General features: G+C 40.2%; 1 protein-coding gene across 2 annotated transcripts in view; it reads left to right on the plus strand.

Annotated features, from left to right (window-relative positions):
* The window catches only part of PPARGC1A (PPARG coactivator 1 alpha), a 291,632-nt gene that overhangs the window by 166,758 nt on the left and 104,844 nt on the right, over positions 1-20,030 (plus strand). Inside the window, exon 1 of one of the 2 annotated variants that reach the window (XM_010991048.3) lies at positions 13,016-13,096. The exons of the other annotated variant lie outside the window; for it this stretch is intronic. Within the exon in view, the coding sequence (XP_010989350.1) occupies positions 13,079-13,096 (18 nt within the window). The 5' untranslated portion in view covers positions 13,016-13,078. Of the gene's footprint in view, positions 1-13,015; positions 13,097-20,030 lie in introns of those variants that run through there. 2 annotated transcript variants of the gene reach the window in all.

Genomic DNA, 20,030 nt, shown 5'->3' on the forward strand with positions numbered 1-20,030 from the left:
TAACTCCATTCTACCAGAAATAATTTGGCAGGGTTTATTTTCAGAAAATACGCTGGCACTTTCATTATAATTTCAGTTATTAATCAATGAGGTTGTAAAATACATGAGATCAAGGACTTCAAACATTATTTCAACTGCTCATCCACAAGTGAGCAACATTTATTAAGCACCTACTCTTACGAGGCATTGTTAGACAAAGGTGAGTCTGCATAGGAGGTCAGGATGTGGTTCCTAATCTCAAGAAACTCAGAATATAGGAGGGGCAATGATGTAAATAATATAGCTGCAAAATCTGCCACTTCCAGCATGTGTACCTTACGTGGTAGCTACTCAGTAAGTGCTTGTGGATATCACCTCTTCATTCTTTCTATCCTGAACTTGGGATGAGCAAATACATTTCATCTCTCTAGCCTCTTCCAGTTGTTTGACAATGGTTACTTGGAATTCATTGTCAAAGAAGATTCTGAAACCATGGTCAGATTCTGAAAAGGGTGGCAATCAGTGAGAGAGGTCAGTGTATGAGCAGAGGCGAGTGAGTGAGGCAGCACGTGCCCAAAAAGGACAGAGTCTTTGTACTGAGAAATGGGCTCTTAGGAATAGTCCTTAATGCCTTCCCCTAGTTCTGATTTAGTAGTTGATAGTTGTTTTCCTGTTCAGAAGTAGGATCCTCAAAATGCCATGCTTTTTGAATGATGGTATAAATACAATTAGATCAAAGCATCATTTCCAGGGGTTTGAAGAAATAGTGAAAGAAGACCTTTCAAAAATTTAATGGTGATGTTTAGATATTTATTTTAAAAATAATGGTGATGATCGCTAATATTTGCATATTACTTTGTAGTTTACCAAACAGTTTCACAAATTGGAAACTCCATAACTGTCTGTGAATGGAGTATTGGCTAAATAAATCAAGGCACTTTCATACAGTGGAATACTAGGCAGCTATTACAGAGAATGATGCAGATCTCTATTTGCTGATGTGAGATAACACCCCTAATAAGTTTTTAAAAAGCAGGTTTCAGAGCAGTATATTGTATGTGTCTAATGCTATTTAAAAATTATATTTTCACAAACACATCTGTATCTGTATATAGATATGGCATTGAAAGCAATCTGGAAACTTATACAAGAAAATGCTAACAGTGGTTGTTACTCTTTAGTGGAATGTAGAAGACTTTTACTGTCTCCTTTCCATCTTTTCTGAAAAACTTAATGATGAACATGTGCTACACTCATGAAGATAAAAACTAAGTCATCCACTCAAAACCTTAAGCACATTAACATATATTAAGTTCATTTGACTCTTATGACCACTCCAAGGGTAGTTATTATCCATGCTTTACAAATAAGGGGCACAAGTTCAAATTAATTTCCAGTACTTAGTTTTACTATGTGCTAGGCAATGTTCTGATTGATTTACACATATAAGCTCATTTAATTATCACAGTAATCCTTTGAGGTGAGTCCTATTATTATCTGTATTTTATAGATGAAAAAACTGAGGCACAGAGAGGTTGAGTAAATTGCCAAAGGTCACACAGCTTATAAGTTTCTGGAGCCAGGATTTAAAACTAGTTTGCTTGACTCTAGAGTCCACATGCTTCACAAGGATGCCATGCTGCCTGGTAGAAGGCACAGAGTGGGAGGAGGTGGCCTTGGTAGCCAAACTTAGTTCCTCTGGCTCCAAATTCCCTTCCCTTGTCACTACACAGTTGCATGTGCCTCTTATTTGATGCTTGTCATGGATTGTCAGCCTGCTATTTCCCCACCCCAACATGACCTCATAGTCTATGGGTATAATTTATTTAGGGGACCCCATGATACATTTCTTCTGGAATTTAGTATTGCCAATAAAATCACTCTTGACTACATGACAACATTTATATACCTATAATCTACCAGGTGCTAGGCATTATTCTAGGAACTAAGATAAAATAGTGAACAAAGAACAAGACTCTTGTCCTCATGAACCTTACATTCTAGTGGAAGGGGACAGAAAATATGCAAAAGATACAAAATTTAGAATATTGATAAACACTGAAGAAAAAAGTAGAAGGAATAGAGATAGTCATGACTGGGAGTAGGGATGGGGTGATCATTGTTTTAGAGAGGTCAGGGAAGTCCCGTCTCCTTTTGTTGAATACTGAATATTTATTTAACCCAACACATTTTGATTTTTGTCCAAATAGCCAGGAAACTCAGAACTCAGCTACAAAAAATGCAGTGCATTCCAAGTACATACCTAGTGATTATTTCCTTGCTCCTTTTAACCTGATTTGATCTGGTTTTCATTTTTATTGTCTTGTATGTGTCTAACTTGGAAATAGATAAGATATACATCTTAAATATTCTTTGAAAAAATGAATGGGTTCAGTGAAAAGTACAAGAGAAATTAAATAGCCCATTTTCCTTTTGTTCAAAGGAACCTCCCCTTCTTTTTACCCATATTGACTGTTGAATAATCTCATCTCTGATTTGGCTGGGGACTCTTCCTTTTCTTGTACTGCTGTCTCCCCAGTGCTCACTATTCTCTCTCTCTCTCTTTCTTTTTCTTCCTTTCTGGCTCCGTCTCTATCTCTGTCTCCCCCTCTCTTTCCAAGAAAGTTTAGACTTCTGTTTCCTGGAAATTGGTGTTTTTCTTTTAAGATACAAAAACTTTAACTCTTTCCTTGCTGTAACCTTTTAAGTGACTGTGAATCTTTCTGGGACCATGGCGATACCTAGCAGGAGTCATGAATGTTGATGGATGTTGTAGTTTCCCCGTGTAATTAAAACTACAGTTATTTATAAGGCATTTAGAAACTGTTGCAATACATAGTTGATGCTAATTGATGACAAATTCAAGCTACTTATCAATAATGCAAGATATTCATATCAACACCTTCTGTTTTGATGTTCAAACATTTAACTTTGAGATCTCGAGAAATAGTATTTTATGTTAGTGTTAGTGTCTGGAAGGTAAGTGCAAACACTGGTGTTGACTGACATCCCAAGCCACTGTGTTAGGTCTGGGCCATGTTAACATGCAGTTAACATACAGTCTAGTCCTTAGTCACAGAAAGGAGAGGGCTTTGTTCTTAAATATTGTTTGGAAGGTCTATCCATAATGCATGTTGTTAACAATATTTCTCTGTTTATTCTTCTTGCATGGAGTAGGACAAAACACTCTCAATGCATTTCTGTTGGTTATGTTCATAATCATATTCTCCAGTTTGGGGGAAGTTTTGGAGATGGCATCCCTATGCTTATGATAAGGCCTTTGCAAGGCTGTTGGCATCATATATCCAATATTGTAGTCATTTGTGTATATGTTAGTTTCTTCCACTAAATTTAAGGGCAGAGATTGTGTGTTAATCAAGTTGGTGCCTAACAGTGTGCCTTCTAAGTAGTTGGCGGTCAACAACTCTTTGAAGAGTAAACATGAGAATTTGTGCCAATATGATTGTCTTATAGGAAACAGTATGGAAAACACATGCCTGATTCCCTAGTGATATGAAGAGAATCTGTAAGTAAAGTAAAAGCCTTAGAACATGTCTGAAACATAGTAAGCACTCTAATTTAATATTTAACTATTATTAACAATTTAACTATTATTTATTGTGCTATTTGAGTACTCCTAGGGCATAGAAGAATATTTGACACAGAGTTTACCTTAAAGATTCACTTAAGAAATGAATGCATGTAATTATCAAAGAAATGCAAATCAAAACTACAATGAGGTACCATCTCATGCTGCTAAGAATGGCCCTCATTAAAAAGTCTACAAAAAATAAATGCTGGAGAGGGTGTGAAGAAATGGGAACTCTCTTACACATTTGTTGGGAGTGTAATTTGCGTCAGCCACTATGGAAAATGGTATTGAGATTTCTTGAAAAGCTAAAAATAGAATTACCAAATGATCTAGCAGTCCCACTCTGGGTATATATTTGGAGAAAACTCTAATTTGAAAAGGTACATGCACTCCAGTGTTCATAGCAGCACTATTTACAATAGCCAGTACATAGAAGCAACCTAAATGTCCATCAACAGTTGATTGGATAAAGAAGTATTCCACACACACAGTAGAATACTACTCAGCCATAAAAAAGGAATGAAATGGTGCCATTTGCGGCAACATAGATGGACCTAGAGATTATTATACTAAGTAAGTTAGACAAAGACAAATATTATATGATATCACTTATATGTAGAATCTAAAAAAATGACACACATGAACTTATTTATGAAACAGAAATGGACTCAGAGATAGAAAAACTTATGGTTACCAAAGGGGAAGGAGGGGGAGGGATACATTAGGAATTTGGGATTAGTATATACAAACTACTATATATAAAATAGATAAACAACAAGGTCCTACTGTATAACACAGGGAACTATATTCAATAGCTTGTAATAATCTATAATGAAAAAGAATATATATGTATAACTTAATCACAATGCTATTCACCAGAAACTAACACATTGTAAATCAACTATATATCAGTAAAAACAGAGAAATGGGTGGATGAATGAACGAATCCCTTCCAGAGGAAGTTAGGTGTCCACTCTCTGAGCTTGCCCAGCACCTCCTGCATTGCTTTACTCCAACATAACCTATTAATGCAATTATACTTGGTTACTCGTCTGCTCGCTCAGCAGCCTGTGGGGCTCCAAAGGGAAGACTTGCCTTCTTCATCTTCATAGTCTGAAGGCTAGCACAGCCCATAGAAAGTGCCAGGTTCTCAGTGCCATGTTCTGTGAATGGATGGATGTAAAGAGAGATGAATCAATACGTGCCTCCTCCATGATGCTCTGTTAGCTCAGAAGTCAGATGGTTTGGGCTGATACCAAGTAATAGGAAAAAATTTCCTATCTGCTCTATGGCGCTATAGAATTCTAGCATCCATTCATTTTCCACAAGTTTATTAACTTGTTCAGTTACCATTTTAGACCTATGGACATAACTGTGAACAAGGCAATGTCTTTGTTTTCATGGAGATTATGTCCTAAATAGCTTTAAATATTAAATTTCTTTTTCTTTCTTTTCTTTTTTTTTTTTTTTTTTTGCATTTCCTCTCTTCTGAGAATCCTAATTTACTTTTGAAATTACATTAAAATTATATTCCTGGGCTTTTAGACATTTCACTAGTTGATCTACTGCTGATAAAGTGCCTGCGTTCTATATGGTTATTTATTACATGGTGGGGAGAGAGAGAAAGAGGGAGATGGGGGAAGGGAAGGGGAGAGGGAAAAGGAGGCGGGGAGAGAGAGAGAGAGAGAGAGAGAGAGAGAGAGAAATTTGAAAAAATTGCTTCACATGATTGGGAAGGCTGGCAAGCCTAAAATCTATCGATCTATTGGACAGGCTAGCAGGCTGGAAACTCAGGCAGGATTTCTAGGTTACAGCCTTGATGTACAATTCCCTCTTCTTAGGGCAACCTCAATTTTTGGTCTTACAGCTTTAAATTGATTGGATGAGGTCCACCCACATTATGGAAGGTCATCTGCTTAACTTAAGGTCAACTGATTGTAGATGTCAGTTACACCTACAAAAGACCTTCACGGCAACACCTAGATCAGTGTTTGAACAACTGGGCACCATAGCCTAGCCGAACTGACCCATAAATAATCAGGTTATTATCTTTTATGATTCTTATAGAGTCCTCCTGAGACCCTAAGTGGTAGACACAGCGAGCCCTATTTTACAGGTAGGGAAATAAGGCACAGGGAGCCTTCTACCTTTCCTCAGGTCATGTGGCTCTGAGCCAAGCTCACCATCAGAGTCACGGGCGCGAGGCTCTGTCTGTGTGTGCCATGTTGCCGCTCAGCTCAGCCTGGCCTAGCAACTGAGAACCTGCTTTTGAAAAAGCCATCTCTTCACCTGGAATTCTCTCTTTCTTTTTTTAAACCTTTCCTAAGACATTTTTTCTACTTAAAAAGTAGTTTCGCATGCTGTATATCTTTTTAAAATAATCCTGATGGTTTCTTTGTGGTTTGGTCTTTCCATTCTGTGATGAATCAGTTTGTGATTGTTAATATTTGGGGGCATTCAGATCCTGAACAGCCTTGAGAATGGCATTTGTTTAAGAATGGGTGCTTTCCAGAACCTCCTGATGTGCGTTTTAGTTTGTATTTCCTGATGAGATAATTCATATTCATATATCATAGTTTCTCTAGTCCATTGGTTGGCACTGTCAATCTTTTGTTGAATTGGAAAGGCATCAACTAATTATAGTTTAACATGTGTTTCTTGGTTAATTCATGGTCATTTACCCCGGTTTATCAGTAGTGAACAACAGATACTGTCAGACCGATGGCCCATTAAGAAGCTCGTCAGGTAACTATCAGAACTTGTTGGTGTCATTAGATCAGGACTCTAATTGCATATCACGTCTGTCACCTCAACATCTCAGGTCATCACCCCAAACCATGTAAACTCATAGTAGAATTATTTAAGTTCATATGTCTGTCCCCACAAAATCGTCAACTCCTTGAGAAAGGAGAGATTGTATTTTATTCCTATTTGTGTGTTAAATTGGTAGAAAATACTATTATCAAGAAATATCTTGATAATGAAAAGGTGGCAAAGGCAATTATTTCCATGGGGTGAGCCCCACACTGTGCTGGGCACACAGAGGATGGTTTCAAAGGAGGGACGAGGGGAGAAGGGCACTGTTCAGCCGACGCCTGTTCTCCTTCCCTGTGCTCTTCCAGGCAGCCTGGATTTCTCTGCTCTTTGTCCAGCAGATTCCTCTTGCACAGCTGCTCCAGACTCACAGGTCCTGTTATCCCTGTTACACTGTGGGCTCTGCCAGGCCAGGAGCCTGATCCGATTTGACTGTGCAGCATCACACATCACACAGATTTAGTTAGAAAAGATTAAACACTTTGTCAGGCAGCAGGGGGAGACAGTTTAGGGCAAAGGTTATAAGGGCATGCACTCTGGAACCAGGCTGCCCAGGTTCAAGTTCAAACCTTACCACTTATGAGATGTGTAGCCTCAGGAACATGAATTTCTCTCTGTGTTTCTTTCTCCATCTGAAAATGAAAGATAATAATAGTTCCCGTTCTGTAGGATGATATGTACAAACACTTAGAAGAGTCGTGGATGCATGATGGATATCATACATTGGATTGTGTTTTTTAAAAACCGCCTATTTCCATTTTGAACTACTATTGATGTTTTATCTCTGGTCTTCCAGTGACGCCCTGGAATTCTGTGGGTTAAAGACTGATTTTCAGTGATACCACATTAGCAGCTGCATCCCACAGCCTGGTCGAGGGCCAGATCTTGGCTCTCACTACTTTTTCATGTTTCTTTGTATTTCCCTTCGCAGCTAACACTGGGCCTTGTATGATTCATCATTTATCACCAGGACTTTTTATTTTCTAGTCCCCTTAGTATTGAGGAAAGCTAACATTTAACCAAATACCTGCAGGTGCCAAGCTGGGAACCTGATCCTGATATTCTCCACCAGGACAGTGGTGTCGTCCCGATTTCGTAGAGGCCCAGGGAGATAAGTATCTTCATTCATTTCAAAGAGTCAGGAAGTTTCAGAGCCTCATTCTGCCTTCAAGTAGGTGTTATTTTAAAGGAAATGCTGTCTCCTCTTCAATTCCTCTTTCTGTCCCTTATCCTTCTGGGGTCCCAGCAGGCTTCCCCCAAAGCTAGAGGAATCCACATGCTCTTTTCCAGCCACATATGTCTCTTACAATCATTTCTTCTGGATCCCAGAACTTTGACCAGAGGGCCCATGAATGGATGGACGATGTCCTGGCAAACGACGTCTCTGTTTTCCTATATTTGCATGTTGGCATCCACACGGAATTACCCAACACTACCCTAAACTAGTGAGGAGGGCACTCAGCAAAGCAGGGCACCCATGCAGGGGCACCAGAGTTTTTCCTTTGAAAGACTGTTACATTTGTTTAAATCAATCATTGGAAACAGCCACTGTGATGAAGGACTGAACTCTTCTGGGCTTCTCCTTATGCACATAATTTAATAATGAGTCAGTCTGGCTTTTCGTTTGAATGACATGTGGAGCAGGGCCGCTAACGTCTTCACAGGGTCTGGCTGGCATTCTTATTCTAGGCTGTTTATAAGGTAAATGAGATCTATTTTCAGGCCCTTGACTGAGCCCCATCTCTTCTGCTTCAACACACCTGCTGTCGTTCTGTCCACGTGTGAGTGTGTTGATCGGCGGTGAGTCCAACCTATTCACTCTTAGACTGTAAGCACTTTCTGGGCAGAAAGTTACACAGCCTTACAGAGGTTAAGCACCTGGCATGTTGCTAGACCGTCTTTTGGAGCATAGTGGATTCTTATTGATTTCTCAGCTCGCACCAGTTGGCTGTTTTCCATTTTATCTACACATTGGCAGATACGTATTTTCCCAGCCAGATGGCTAGGTGTGGACAGATAAGTGATGTGTAGTTCTGCAGTGGTTCTTTGGCCCAAGTCTTTTAGCAAGGACTTTCATTGTCGACTGTAATCTTTGGGGGCGACTTTATCTACCTTTACAAAGTGGGAAGATCGTGAACAGTTAGCATTTAGGAGGCAGAGCCCATGCAGAGGAGAAGGAAGTCCACTTCGCACCCTTTGACAAGTCTCGAGTTACCGTCTGAGGCTATAAATAACGACTGTAGACATGAATTGCAGAGACGGATTCTTTGTGGATAATTTTCCAAGCAGTAAGGTGTTTTCTTTCCTCTTCCCTGTTCCCCTTTCAAGTGGTGGTGGCTCTTCATAATAATTAGAAAAACAAGAAATGGATTCTGCGAATACATCTTTTTCTCTCCCCGGTCACCAGTTTAATTTCTTTTACTTATTTTGAACTCTGGGTGTTTCTACAGTAGTTTTATGATGCAGCGATTCAAAGAGAGCTTTGGCGCGTATGAGTAAACCAACTTTCAGGTTTTCCTTGTTTATTTATTTGTTTGTTTTTTGTTTTTTCCTGAGTGGGAAATTACTGCATCTCACCTATTTCTGCATTTCCCAAATTTTGTCTTATTTTGTATTTAGTCCTTAATAATTTTGCCTGTAAATACCTAAAGAGATGCTTACATTTGGAAAATGTAGACATTGTCTGTCACTCATTCTTTTGAAGCAAGTGACATTTGCTGGCAGTTTATACTATCTCTTTCCTCATACATTTGCCCAAACTTGCAATGACTAAAGCATGGGCAATAAACCCAAATATCAGTATTTTTTTTCCACTTAAAAGTTTTCCAGGTTTTTCTTTCACACTAGTCTCCGATCTTTAAAAATGCCTCTCTTACACACTGAGCTAAGACTCACTTTATGCTCCAAGCAGAGCTGTCACTTCTTCTCTCCCCTCTGTAAGTGGGCAGGGCACCCCCGGAGAGGGAAGCGTGAGCCCTCTCCTCATGTGCGTGTATGTATTCATAAATCTCCGTGTCTACTCCACGGGGTAAACGGCACAGAAACTTTATTGCATATGTTTCATTTAAAAACACCTTAGAAAAGGAGGGAGAAGAAAGACTGGGAGGGACAGAGAAATAGTTGGATCTGAGAAACTTGAAAAAGGAAAGGAAAAGGAAGGAAGCGAGCATTTGTGTAGCTCCCACTGCAGGTGAAGCGTTAATTCTGCACACCCCTTACCTTCATCCCCTCAGCTTATCCTGTGGAACCCCCACAACAAGACTGCGAGGTGGATATTATGTTTTTTTAGAAACATCTAGAAAAATGGAGACACAGAAAGTAAGCAGTTCAGCTGGTGGGACTGAGATGGAGTGCACTGAAGTGGCTTCGTCCTCATGTTTGCATCCGGTTCTCCTTGCTGAGGGCACAGCCTTCACGACCAGTGTATTCCGCGTCCATCTGAACTAGATTCTGCTTCGAAGTGTTTGTTCCTAGCAGCATAATTTGCATACCTAGAAAGGGACCATGAATGTGAACTTGGCTTCATGCTCTTTTAGAAAGTCAGTTTCTCTTTTTTAAATCATTACCTTCAGAGCAGATCTCAAAATATTACAAAACCGAAGTATCCAACTTTAATTTCTTTTCAGTTTCAATCAGTGTGGCTTTGATTTTTTTTTTTAAAGGCGTGGTAGTGATAGTGGCCATGAGGAATTCAGAATTAATAACACGTGCCTATCTCCCCACATGGCCATAGGCCATCCAGTTTGCCTTTGTTCTTCTAGGCTCCAGGAGGTGTGAGGGTATCAGAGGACACAGCCTATTCTGGCTTTGAATTCTTGGCCATTGACTTTGGAACCTGCCCCATTGAATGATGGCCCTGTAGTCCGCCAGGTGACCCAGGTACTTCAGATCTCAGTTGTAACTGTTTCAAGACCAGAGCCACAAAGTTCTCCAAGCCTACATTTCTTGGGGAGGAAATACATTCAGTGGAGTTTGCTTTCTTTATTTCATAAATCAGAGATTAGAAAACCACATATTTTAGCCTCCTTTTCTGAAGACTTGTACCACAATGAGTTTTTTTTTATAATATGGTTTTTAAATTAATTTATTTTATTTCATTTTGCGGGGAGGGGGAGGTAGGTAATTAGATTTATTTATTCATTTATTTTAGAGGAGGTACTGAGGATTGAACCCGGGATCTTGTGCTTGCTAAGCATGTGCTTTACTGCTTGAGGTCTCCCTACAATGAGTTTTAAATGGCCCCCTTTTCATATTTGACCACATTTCCAAGCAAAGGCTATAAAATATATATTGTAAGTTTGTTCAGTTATTGATATTAAGAGTCAAGCGTAAGGTCTACCTGCTGAGTTCTGTTCTGGAGTGAGATACACACATTGTGCTTTGTAGTGTAGACTTGCATGGAAGCAGAATTGGAACATGGAAGAGTATTGTAATATCATTTGCCGTGTGGTATCAAAACATGTTCTAATCAGGCCTTTATTTGCAACTGTCATCTTCAAAAGGAGTCATAATTTCATTTAGGGAGAAGAGTGGCATTATAATAAGGGCTTCTTTTTCTCTGGGGGTGTTCTCAGTGATCTGAGTCAGACGCCCCAAGTCGGCTTTAAAGGTTGACCCACAGAGAAAGGGCCTTCTTTTAAATGATTGACAAGATCACATTCAAAGAGATTCGTGGTATGACTTCTTTTGACCGGAGCAGGGTGCCACATGTTGGCTGAGTTCCTGTGTGAGTTCTGCCTTTTCTTAAATATCCCTGACAGTTGTAGCTAGATGTGTGCGGTGTTTTTACTTTCCTTCTGGATGTGAAGCTGCGGTTCCCTTCTGACTCATGGAGAGACTCCCAGGTGTCTCAGTTATGGGACTTGGGGGCACAAGCCAAAATGCCATTTTTCCACACAGTCGGCAAAATGTCTGGAATCAGACAACACTGACTTCAGGTCCTGGGTCTCCCACGTACCTAAGCTTTTAGTCTTTAGTAAAGTTCCTTAACCTCCCTAAGATTCAGCAAACATTCCTAGAATGGCCATAATGATAGTACTTGCTCCCAGCATTAGCGCGAGAAGCAAGTGGGATCATCCACCCAAGTACTCAGCACGGCGCTTGGCACGTAGCAAATATTCACTGCATGTTGGATCTCATTTTGTCATTGCTATTATTTTTATTCTAGCTCATAAAACTCTGAACTCTGAACATTAGGGAAGTAGAGAAAACCCTGTTCTTTGAAAGTTGAAGGGGAGGGGGGACCAGGAGTACCAGGCTCTTTCCTTTTCTCCAGACTTGTTTATTACTGCGGTAGGTTACCATGGAAACTTCCGGGATTAGGACGGTATTATTGGGTTAAGCATTCAATAAACACCTCAGGAGAGAAAAGCTATGACATGTATGCATACCGTAAGTAGTTTTCAAATGAGAGGGTTATTTGGGGGCAAGGAGGGGGTGGCAGTCACTGACTTTCTCATCTCGAGGAGTTTCCTGAGAGAATTATGATCGGGAGTTGAAACTGTGATCATCACCCTGCTCTGGCCCCTTGGAGGGCCATTCCCTAAAGTTGTCAGGAGTTACAGCCTGAATTTCGAACTGGGAGGCTGCTCTTTACGTCCCAGGGAGTGTGGCTTCCAAAATAGATTCCGAAGTGGAGAAGAACTCGGAGTGTTTTTTGAGAAGGGTTGACCTCCTTTCATGCCACTTACTGTGAATTAAAGCTGCGAGGGGAAGCTCGTTTGGGCTTGTGGTACAGCACTTAGAGCCGCCGCTGCCAGGGAACAAGATTTGTGTTTCTAAGGAGATACAACAAAAAGGAGAACGCTCCGAGAGCCAGCGGCTGTCAGAGTGTAAAAGTATCTATGTTCAGAAAGGGAAATAGAAGTTGAATTAAGTAATTTTGTACCCAAGTTACAGGGTGCTCTTCTGCTAACAGTTCTTAAATGCAAAAGCAAATAGTTGTGGCCACAAAGGGCTTAATACATCTCAGCTGATTTTAGTTCTCAGACTCGAACTGGATGTGACTGGTATTGACCTGCTCTGTGCATGTGATTTTCAGGTGGTCTGACTCTCCTCTGTCATTTTGTTGAGTTGTATTAGTCCCCGGGACAAAGGGTGACATATCCCAGCAGAGGTTAGGGCAGACACTTGACAACGAGAGGAGAAATACTGGTTCTACTAACAGGAGCAGCAGAACAGAGTCCTCGACCCGTGTCTTGAATGCCGGTTTCAGCCAGTTTGCAAATGTTTAATCAGTTATCAGCATGGAAGGATGCCCTGCATGAGTTCCTTGGATAAAGTATCATCACACGACAGAAATCACAGGGAGCGTGCACCAAGGAAAAATTACAGTACAGCTATATTTACTTAGTGCTGCTGCAGTGGGGTTTTATTTTCCACAGTTGGAAGGGGAACCACCTGTCTCACCCGCTGATGTCAGAGAGCTCCCTCGAGACACAGGGCTGTTGGAAAGCACATGATACTGTATATATTTGCTCTTATGTCCATATCTGGCTAAGATTGGGTTTCAGATTTGTGCCCTATTGTGGAGTTCATTGAGCAGTGACTCCCAGGTGCCCTCCCACGTCATCATGCCCTTGTGAATTAAAAAGTAGCCCGTGTGAGCCCCTGTCCTGAGTGTTCCCTCAACCTGCCACGCACCTATTTTCACTGCAGTGAAATGAATGGCACGCGTCTTGGGGGTTATCATTTATGGATTCAGCTTTGCAAGTGAGTATGAAGAGGCATGTTCTGTGCACCCAGTATCCTGCTGGTGTTTTGGCTTTTAGTTTTCTTTCTAATTATCAAGATTTAAGGGAAAAAACTTTATCTACCGGATTTAGAGGTTTTATTTGCAGATTGTTAAAAGAGGCAAAAAAGGAATAGGATGTGCCTCTCCTTTTATTTTTATTTATTTATTAAACTTTATTTTTTGCTTGGTAGCATGTCAGTGTGGGAAAGTTGTTATAGAATGGATGAATGCCTAATGCCTAATTTGGAAAGGCTGAATAGGATGACCTTGCAATTTCAAGGGACCTATTGCATGAGTATTATTATTTTTTAAGATGTTCAAAGAACTGTATAAACACTGTCTTTTGTACCTAGGAGAGAATTAGGCCTTTTAAAGGTAGTTCCTTAAGGCAATCTGAGGGCCGCTGCATTGCACAACGCCAGGGGGCACTGCTTTGGTCGTACTGAAGGATTCACACTTGTACTGTCTTGCTGACTATAGGCCCAATCCCAGGAAATATGGTGCTATTAGCATTGCTCAAACATTACATAAAAATAGAATTGTTACCGACAATTGCAGAAGGCATGCTATTAGTGAAGTTGTTCATTACTTTAATAGTGCCATGTATCTGAATTTGAATATCTTTACCAACTTGCAAATTATATGGTTGTTACACAAAATAGGTAGGAAACAGAGTTTCTAAGAGTGCAAATTACATTCTTGGGCCACATCAAATCAATGTCCTATTAGAGATCAGAACCAGGGTTCTTAATTCCCAGACTTCCCATGCTGCACACCTCCCATTAAACTGATATTTTAAAGCATGCTTGGTATCTTTCTCTCAAATCCCAAAAATAGAGTAAATAGGATGGGTTAAGACCCCCTGGTTCATCTAATCTTTCCCCTCGTGTAAGATTTTCCTCTGAACCATTAAAAGCGTTATAATATATGATTGATATTAATTAGTTTTCTGGAAAGTATTGCACTCCTTAACATGAACTGAACTAGAAATAAATATATTACCATGAATTAAAAATTTTATTAGTTGTGAAAAATTGGGTGAAGGCACCTATGTGAAATCCTAAGAGCAGGCGTCAAATTGAATTAATGCCAGCACTGCCTTGAGATTAATCTGAGTACTGAATAAGAAATAGTATACCATAACATAACTGTGTTTACTGAATCATTTTTGGCATCAGAAACTAAAGCTACATTATAGATGCAACAACAGACTTTTCTCCCTTGGAAGAGAGAGGCGGGTGCATTTTGTAATTAAAGTGAATGTTACCCTCTGAAAAATGCTTCTGGTCTCCAGGAGGAAAACAGTCTTCTTGAGAACATTGCTTCCCTCGGACTTTGCATACTTTGTGCGGCCCTGGCCTTCTCCCACAGCCTAGTAGAGTTTTATATGATCAGCGCTATTTTCTACCCTCCCAATCTGGAGTCCTGGTTTGGGGGACTCACTTTCTAAATTTCCATCTCATTATTATGTATATGTTTTGAAAAGTTGTGGAAAGGTGTTGAAAAGATATATGGGATTGCCTCAGGGATGTTCTGTAAGGGATTCCTGATTCTACACGGTGGATGGTTTTACAGCATTTAACACAGGGCTGTGCGGGAAGAGGGTTAAAAATCCAAGGACCACTCTTGACTGGCTGGGATGGGAGTGATGCTCCCCAGAGCTGTGTGCTGCGGGGGCCCTGCTCTAATACCCCCTTTTATTCTGAAATTTCCTCATCTTGTCATTCATTCATTTTATTGGCATCTATGATATTACTTACTTGAGTGCAAAACTTCAGGCCACCATTGTCAAACAGGAAGATTATACACATTGTATATGTAATTTTGAATTTTCTAGTCACTGCATTTGGACAAGGTAAATTTAATTCTAATAAAATATTTTTTCTAGTATGTCCAAAATATTATATCCATATGTCATCACTGTAAATTATTGATGAGGTATCTTCCATTCAATTGTTCATGCTTAAGACTTTGAGATCCTCTGTATATTTTGCATGGACAGCACACCACAGTTTTGACCGGACACATTTCAGATGCTCATACGTGAGTAGTGGCTGCTGCGTTGGACGCCACGGTTGTCAACTTATATGCCAACTTGGCAGGACATCCTTACACAGAAAAATTACTTGAAAGAAAAAAAACCCTTAAATATCTTAGACAAAATATCACATATCCTTTATATCATGCTATCAATTTAAAAAGTGATTGTCTGATTGATCACAAATTCGAGAAGAGCGTAAATGCTGAGACGATTTAGTTGATGGGCCAGTGGTGGCAAAATTGACTTGATGTTGGATTGTTTTGCTCCTGTGGCTTTCTTTTCCATTCTTGCCTCACAGATCTCATCATTTTAAAACACTATCTGCTACTTTGCAAATCTTCTCGAATTTGCGAACTCATGGGATCTTGTCAGTTTTCAGGCACCATATGGATGTCTTGTTTCTTAACAGAGAGACTCTTGAAAGACTTTTGGCTCAAATCAATTCTGTGGCCAGCATCATGGAAACAAAAACTGTTTTCTGCACTTGCTGCTTCTGGTCTCTGTAGAGGCAGAGCCAGGTCAGGACTGGTATGAGGCTGGTTTTACTTTCCTTCAGGTACAGACACTTGGCAGACCGACAGCCTTGGTGATGATTCTGCGTGCACCCTCACAGAAAGTCAGCTTAATGTAAGACTTCAAAAGAAAGTCAGTTCTGCTATGTTTCTAGAACTTTTTTAGATGAGGAAGCCAGGTAAAGAGCAAACTTATTCATCTACTTTAATGGTGCTTGATGTTAAATGCCTTTTAAGTATCCATATGTGAATAACAGGTATCCTTATGGAGTACTTCTTATACACCAAGCACCAGGCTCATATATATCTCATTTAACCCTAACACAAATCCTGCAAAAAAGGTGTTTTTATTGTCGTTTTCACAGATGAGAATGAAAGGTCAGATAGTTTAGGTAACTCACTCAGGATCACACAGATACCAAGTGGCAGATCTGATCCCAAAGTTTATGTTCTCAGAGAATGAGACAATGTTTTCAAACCAAGTCAAAGACTCCCTTTCATAACGAATTTTAAACCCAGGGCAAAATACCATGTTTTAGAGTTGGAAGTCTCCTTCGCTTCATTCACTGAAGAAATACATTCAGAGATGCCTAATCCTATCGCATCTTTTGATAGAAAGTAGGTCTAGAAAGTTGAAATGGCTTTGTCCAAGGTCAACAAACAAATCTACGCATCAGGTCCCTTGATTCCTACTCCTCTTCTGACTGTCTGTGTGGTTTAACTGGCTTCTTTCAGATGAATTGAACGTTCTGAATTTTTTTTTTTTAACTGAAAGGAAGCAAAATTTAAAACTTGGTAATGTAGGCACACTCTTTTCTCTTTGTCCTTTGTGCTCTTTAAACTTTCTATTGACATATACTGTGAACGCTGAGAAGTGCATGTATCATAAGGGTTTAGCTCCATGAACTTTCACTCACTAAACATGCCCAGGTAACCAGCACTGACAGCAGGAAATAAACCGTAACTAGCTTTCTGGAGCCCCTCCCCCACACCACGCTTCCAGCCTCCAACCACCACCAAAGGCAACCTCTATCCTGAGTTCCAGGCGCATAAATTAGGCATAGCTGTGTCTGTCATTGTTTATATAAAGACTAGAATAATCAGGTGTGCACTTTTTTGGTGTCTGGCTTCTTTTGCTTCACATTATGTTTGTGGGGTTTATCCAAATTTTGAGCTAATAGAAGTGTATTCATTCCCATTGGCGCCTTTGGCTATACTTTTGAAGTGTATGAGAGCCTCAATGACTATCGTATTATGAGTGGAATTAATAAGTTTATCGAACATTAATTTGATTTAAGTTGCTCTTTTTAGAACGTTATAATCATAGTTTCCTTTGATTCAGTGTACAGCAAATAACAAAGCTCAAACATGGAGCTTAGCGGTTGCAATGCAAGGTACCTCCCAGCCAACCCCTCTTATCCTGTGTTTTTACGCAATATTCAACATAGGGTAATATAATAGGGAAGACAAAGAGGGCACAGTCTGAAAATACCCGCGGGAGAGCGCCGAGCTGGAGTTCCCACTAAGTAGCTTTGTATGGCTGTGCAAAAGGTTAGGTGTGGCCTATTTTTAGGTACCCTACATGGAAATGGACGTCCTGAGATGGATGGTAGAAAGTTACAGCGCAGGAGTTGTCAGAGATTTTTGTTTTGAAAAGAGAGAGGAAAAGAATCCTTTCTGACCATCCGCTTGGGGCAAAGTACAATCTGGACTCTTTAGAGAAAAATAAAGTTTTTGGACTGTTGAAAAGGGAGACTCTTGTAAACTGCCTTTTGGAGATTGTTTCACAGGCCCAGAAATCAAGATTTCTTATGTTCGTTTCCTTATTGTTGCTTCTCTCTGGGAGCAGGACAATGGGAAGTTACATTTGTCATGGTAGAGGATACTGCATGAATGGCCAGCGTTGTCTGAGGATGGCTGGAGGTTTACACAGGCTTTGTCCTGCCCGAGTCTATCATTTACCTGGTCTTACTTTGCTTACTCCGTGGTCACCAGGGATCCTTCTTCAAAATTTCTATTAGGGAAGTTAATGTGCCTATGGCTATTAATTCAGCCCTAAAGGAAAATCTCTCCACGTTGACTTGGTTCATAGATTACTTGGTTCTGAAGCACAGATCTACCTCCTTCTAAATCAGGTTGTATGTACAAAGGAAACAGCCAAATAGGAAAACGCGCTAACTCCCAATAATACATCAACTATACATCTTGTGATTCAGCGTTGGTTTCATACAGTTGCTGATAATTCCAGGATGAAATATTTTAGGCATCTGACTTTCTTTTCTCTCTCCACACCCTACAGTAATATCTCAGATGATTCTTCTCAAATTAAAAAGAGGTAAGGTCTCCTTTTACCAAGTACAATGAACTTTTTATTTAAGGGAGGTGGGGAGATGCTCTGGTATTAGGGGGCAAAAGTGTTCCTTTAAGCTCTTATTTCCCTAGATACTCTAAGCCTTATTTCTTTTTACAGAACCTTAATTTTAGGATCCATCCTCTTTCCTAAATCTTCTCTCTCTGGGTTAACATCGTTTCATACCTGCTGTAAAACCAAATCACATATTAGTATGTTCAGTTGCTTCTATATGCAGGCATGAGTGAATAGTCACTATCAGACCAGCTTTGTGTTTTTCATCCTTACTATGCAAGCAAGGACTTGATCTTCTACATGACTTGTACTACTTAATAGAATAAACGATAAACAAGATGAAAGCTTGCTATTTCTCTGGGGCAATGAGCTGAGCTTTGTAAGAACCCTAGGTCTATAGAAGCCAGTCTTCTTACAGCCAACGTGCATCAAATGATTACATTTCCCAAGTTCTCTTGTGTTCTTTTTCTGAAATCGTTAGGAAGTTAAATATCCATCTTGCAAGGAAAGTGATGAAGCTATGGTCTTTCAGCAAAGCTGAGCACCGAACACCTTTCTTGCATGTCCTCCCTGGCTTCTAGTGGCTTTGTACAATGAAACATTTGGATTCACCCTGTGCAAAGAAGTCTTCTCAGGTTGCCTGTCTCTGTCAAGGAAGACACTTCATTTCATTTGAGAGGTGGCAGGGATCTTAGATCTAATTGAATCCAGCCATCTCCGTTGACAGATAAGGAAACTGAGGCTTAAAATCATTAAGTGAATTGCCCAAAGTTGAACTGCAGGCCAATGACACAGCTGAGTGAGGACCCATGTCTTTCTTCCCATCCTTCCTCTTCCATTTTGGACTAAATCAAGATCCATAAAGTCACTCTACTTATTGGGAAGACTTGAGCCTCATGCAATCCCTTTAAAGCTCACAGACTTGGCCTTGCTTCCAGCCCCATGAACCCTCTTCTTACGAAAATTCTTGATGGTCAAAATAATGTTCACTCAAGTGTATGAAGAGTGATTTGCAGGAAAGACTCATGAAACTGCGAGAAATTTTAACTCCAAGAGGCCAATAGCACAGCTTTCATTCCTGTGGAGATAGTCAGCCTTCCTGGGGAGAGGGGGTGGTCCAGGCTCTGATGTGACATTTGGACAACCCAGAATGAGCTTCCTGCCTAAGAACAGGGCTGCAATGTGACAGCATTCACCCGGGTGGCTCCACATTTAGGAACAGACTGTATTCCAGAAGTTACCTTGCAAGTCACTGGTTTGCAACTTGGACTGCATTTTCCTCTTCCAGTCAGTTTCATTGTCTCCAGTCAAAGACACACCTCCAACAGCCCTTCCCTTCTTCCTTCCAGAACTGCCCCTTCCGATTCCCCAGTCAGTAAAAATCCCTTCTTGAGAAACTTTCTTAATAGTTTCATCATACCATTCTGAAAGCATTTACTCATTTTTAAGTTTCTTGGTGTATGCTTCTGAACTCTGTTAGATGCTGGAAGGGTAAGAAAAAAAATATGATGAACAAGTAGATGCTTTTGGTATAAATAAACGAAGCCCCCTTAACCCTACCAAGGATAACTGCATCTTTGAATAGAACGTTGGTTTAACTTAATTGGTGAAATTTCCAGTTGAGAAACAAAGTGAAGACAGTAGTGGCATCTGGGGGGGTCCATGGTTTGGGCCCACCTCTGAGGCAAGCTCGTAGTTGATAGCTTTCCTCTCCCTATAATTCAGGGCTGAGAGGATTCCTCAGTGCCAGGGAGTAACTTCTCCCAGCCTTGTATCCTGAGTGGAGTGGCTGTTAGACTCGATGTGATAGACAGAAATGGCTTCCTTTTAAATATATGATGAATATTGAGACTTATATGGGATGTCAGGGGCTATTTCTATTTGCTACGTTCCTTGTATGTTAAGAAGGCTCAGTCACAAGTCTGAATCTCTGTATTTCTGTAAAAAGTGAATAGTTTTTCTTCTTCTTCTGAATACAAAAGTTATACATGTTT

This window comes from Camelus dromedarius, chromosome 1 (assembly GCF_036321535.1).
Source record: "Camelus dromedarius isolate mCamDro1 chromosome 1, mCamDro1.pat, whole genome shotgun sequence".
Classification (NCBI taxonomy): Eukaryota; Metazoa; Chordata; class Mammalia; order Artiodactyla; family Camelidae; genus Camelus; species Camelus dromedarius.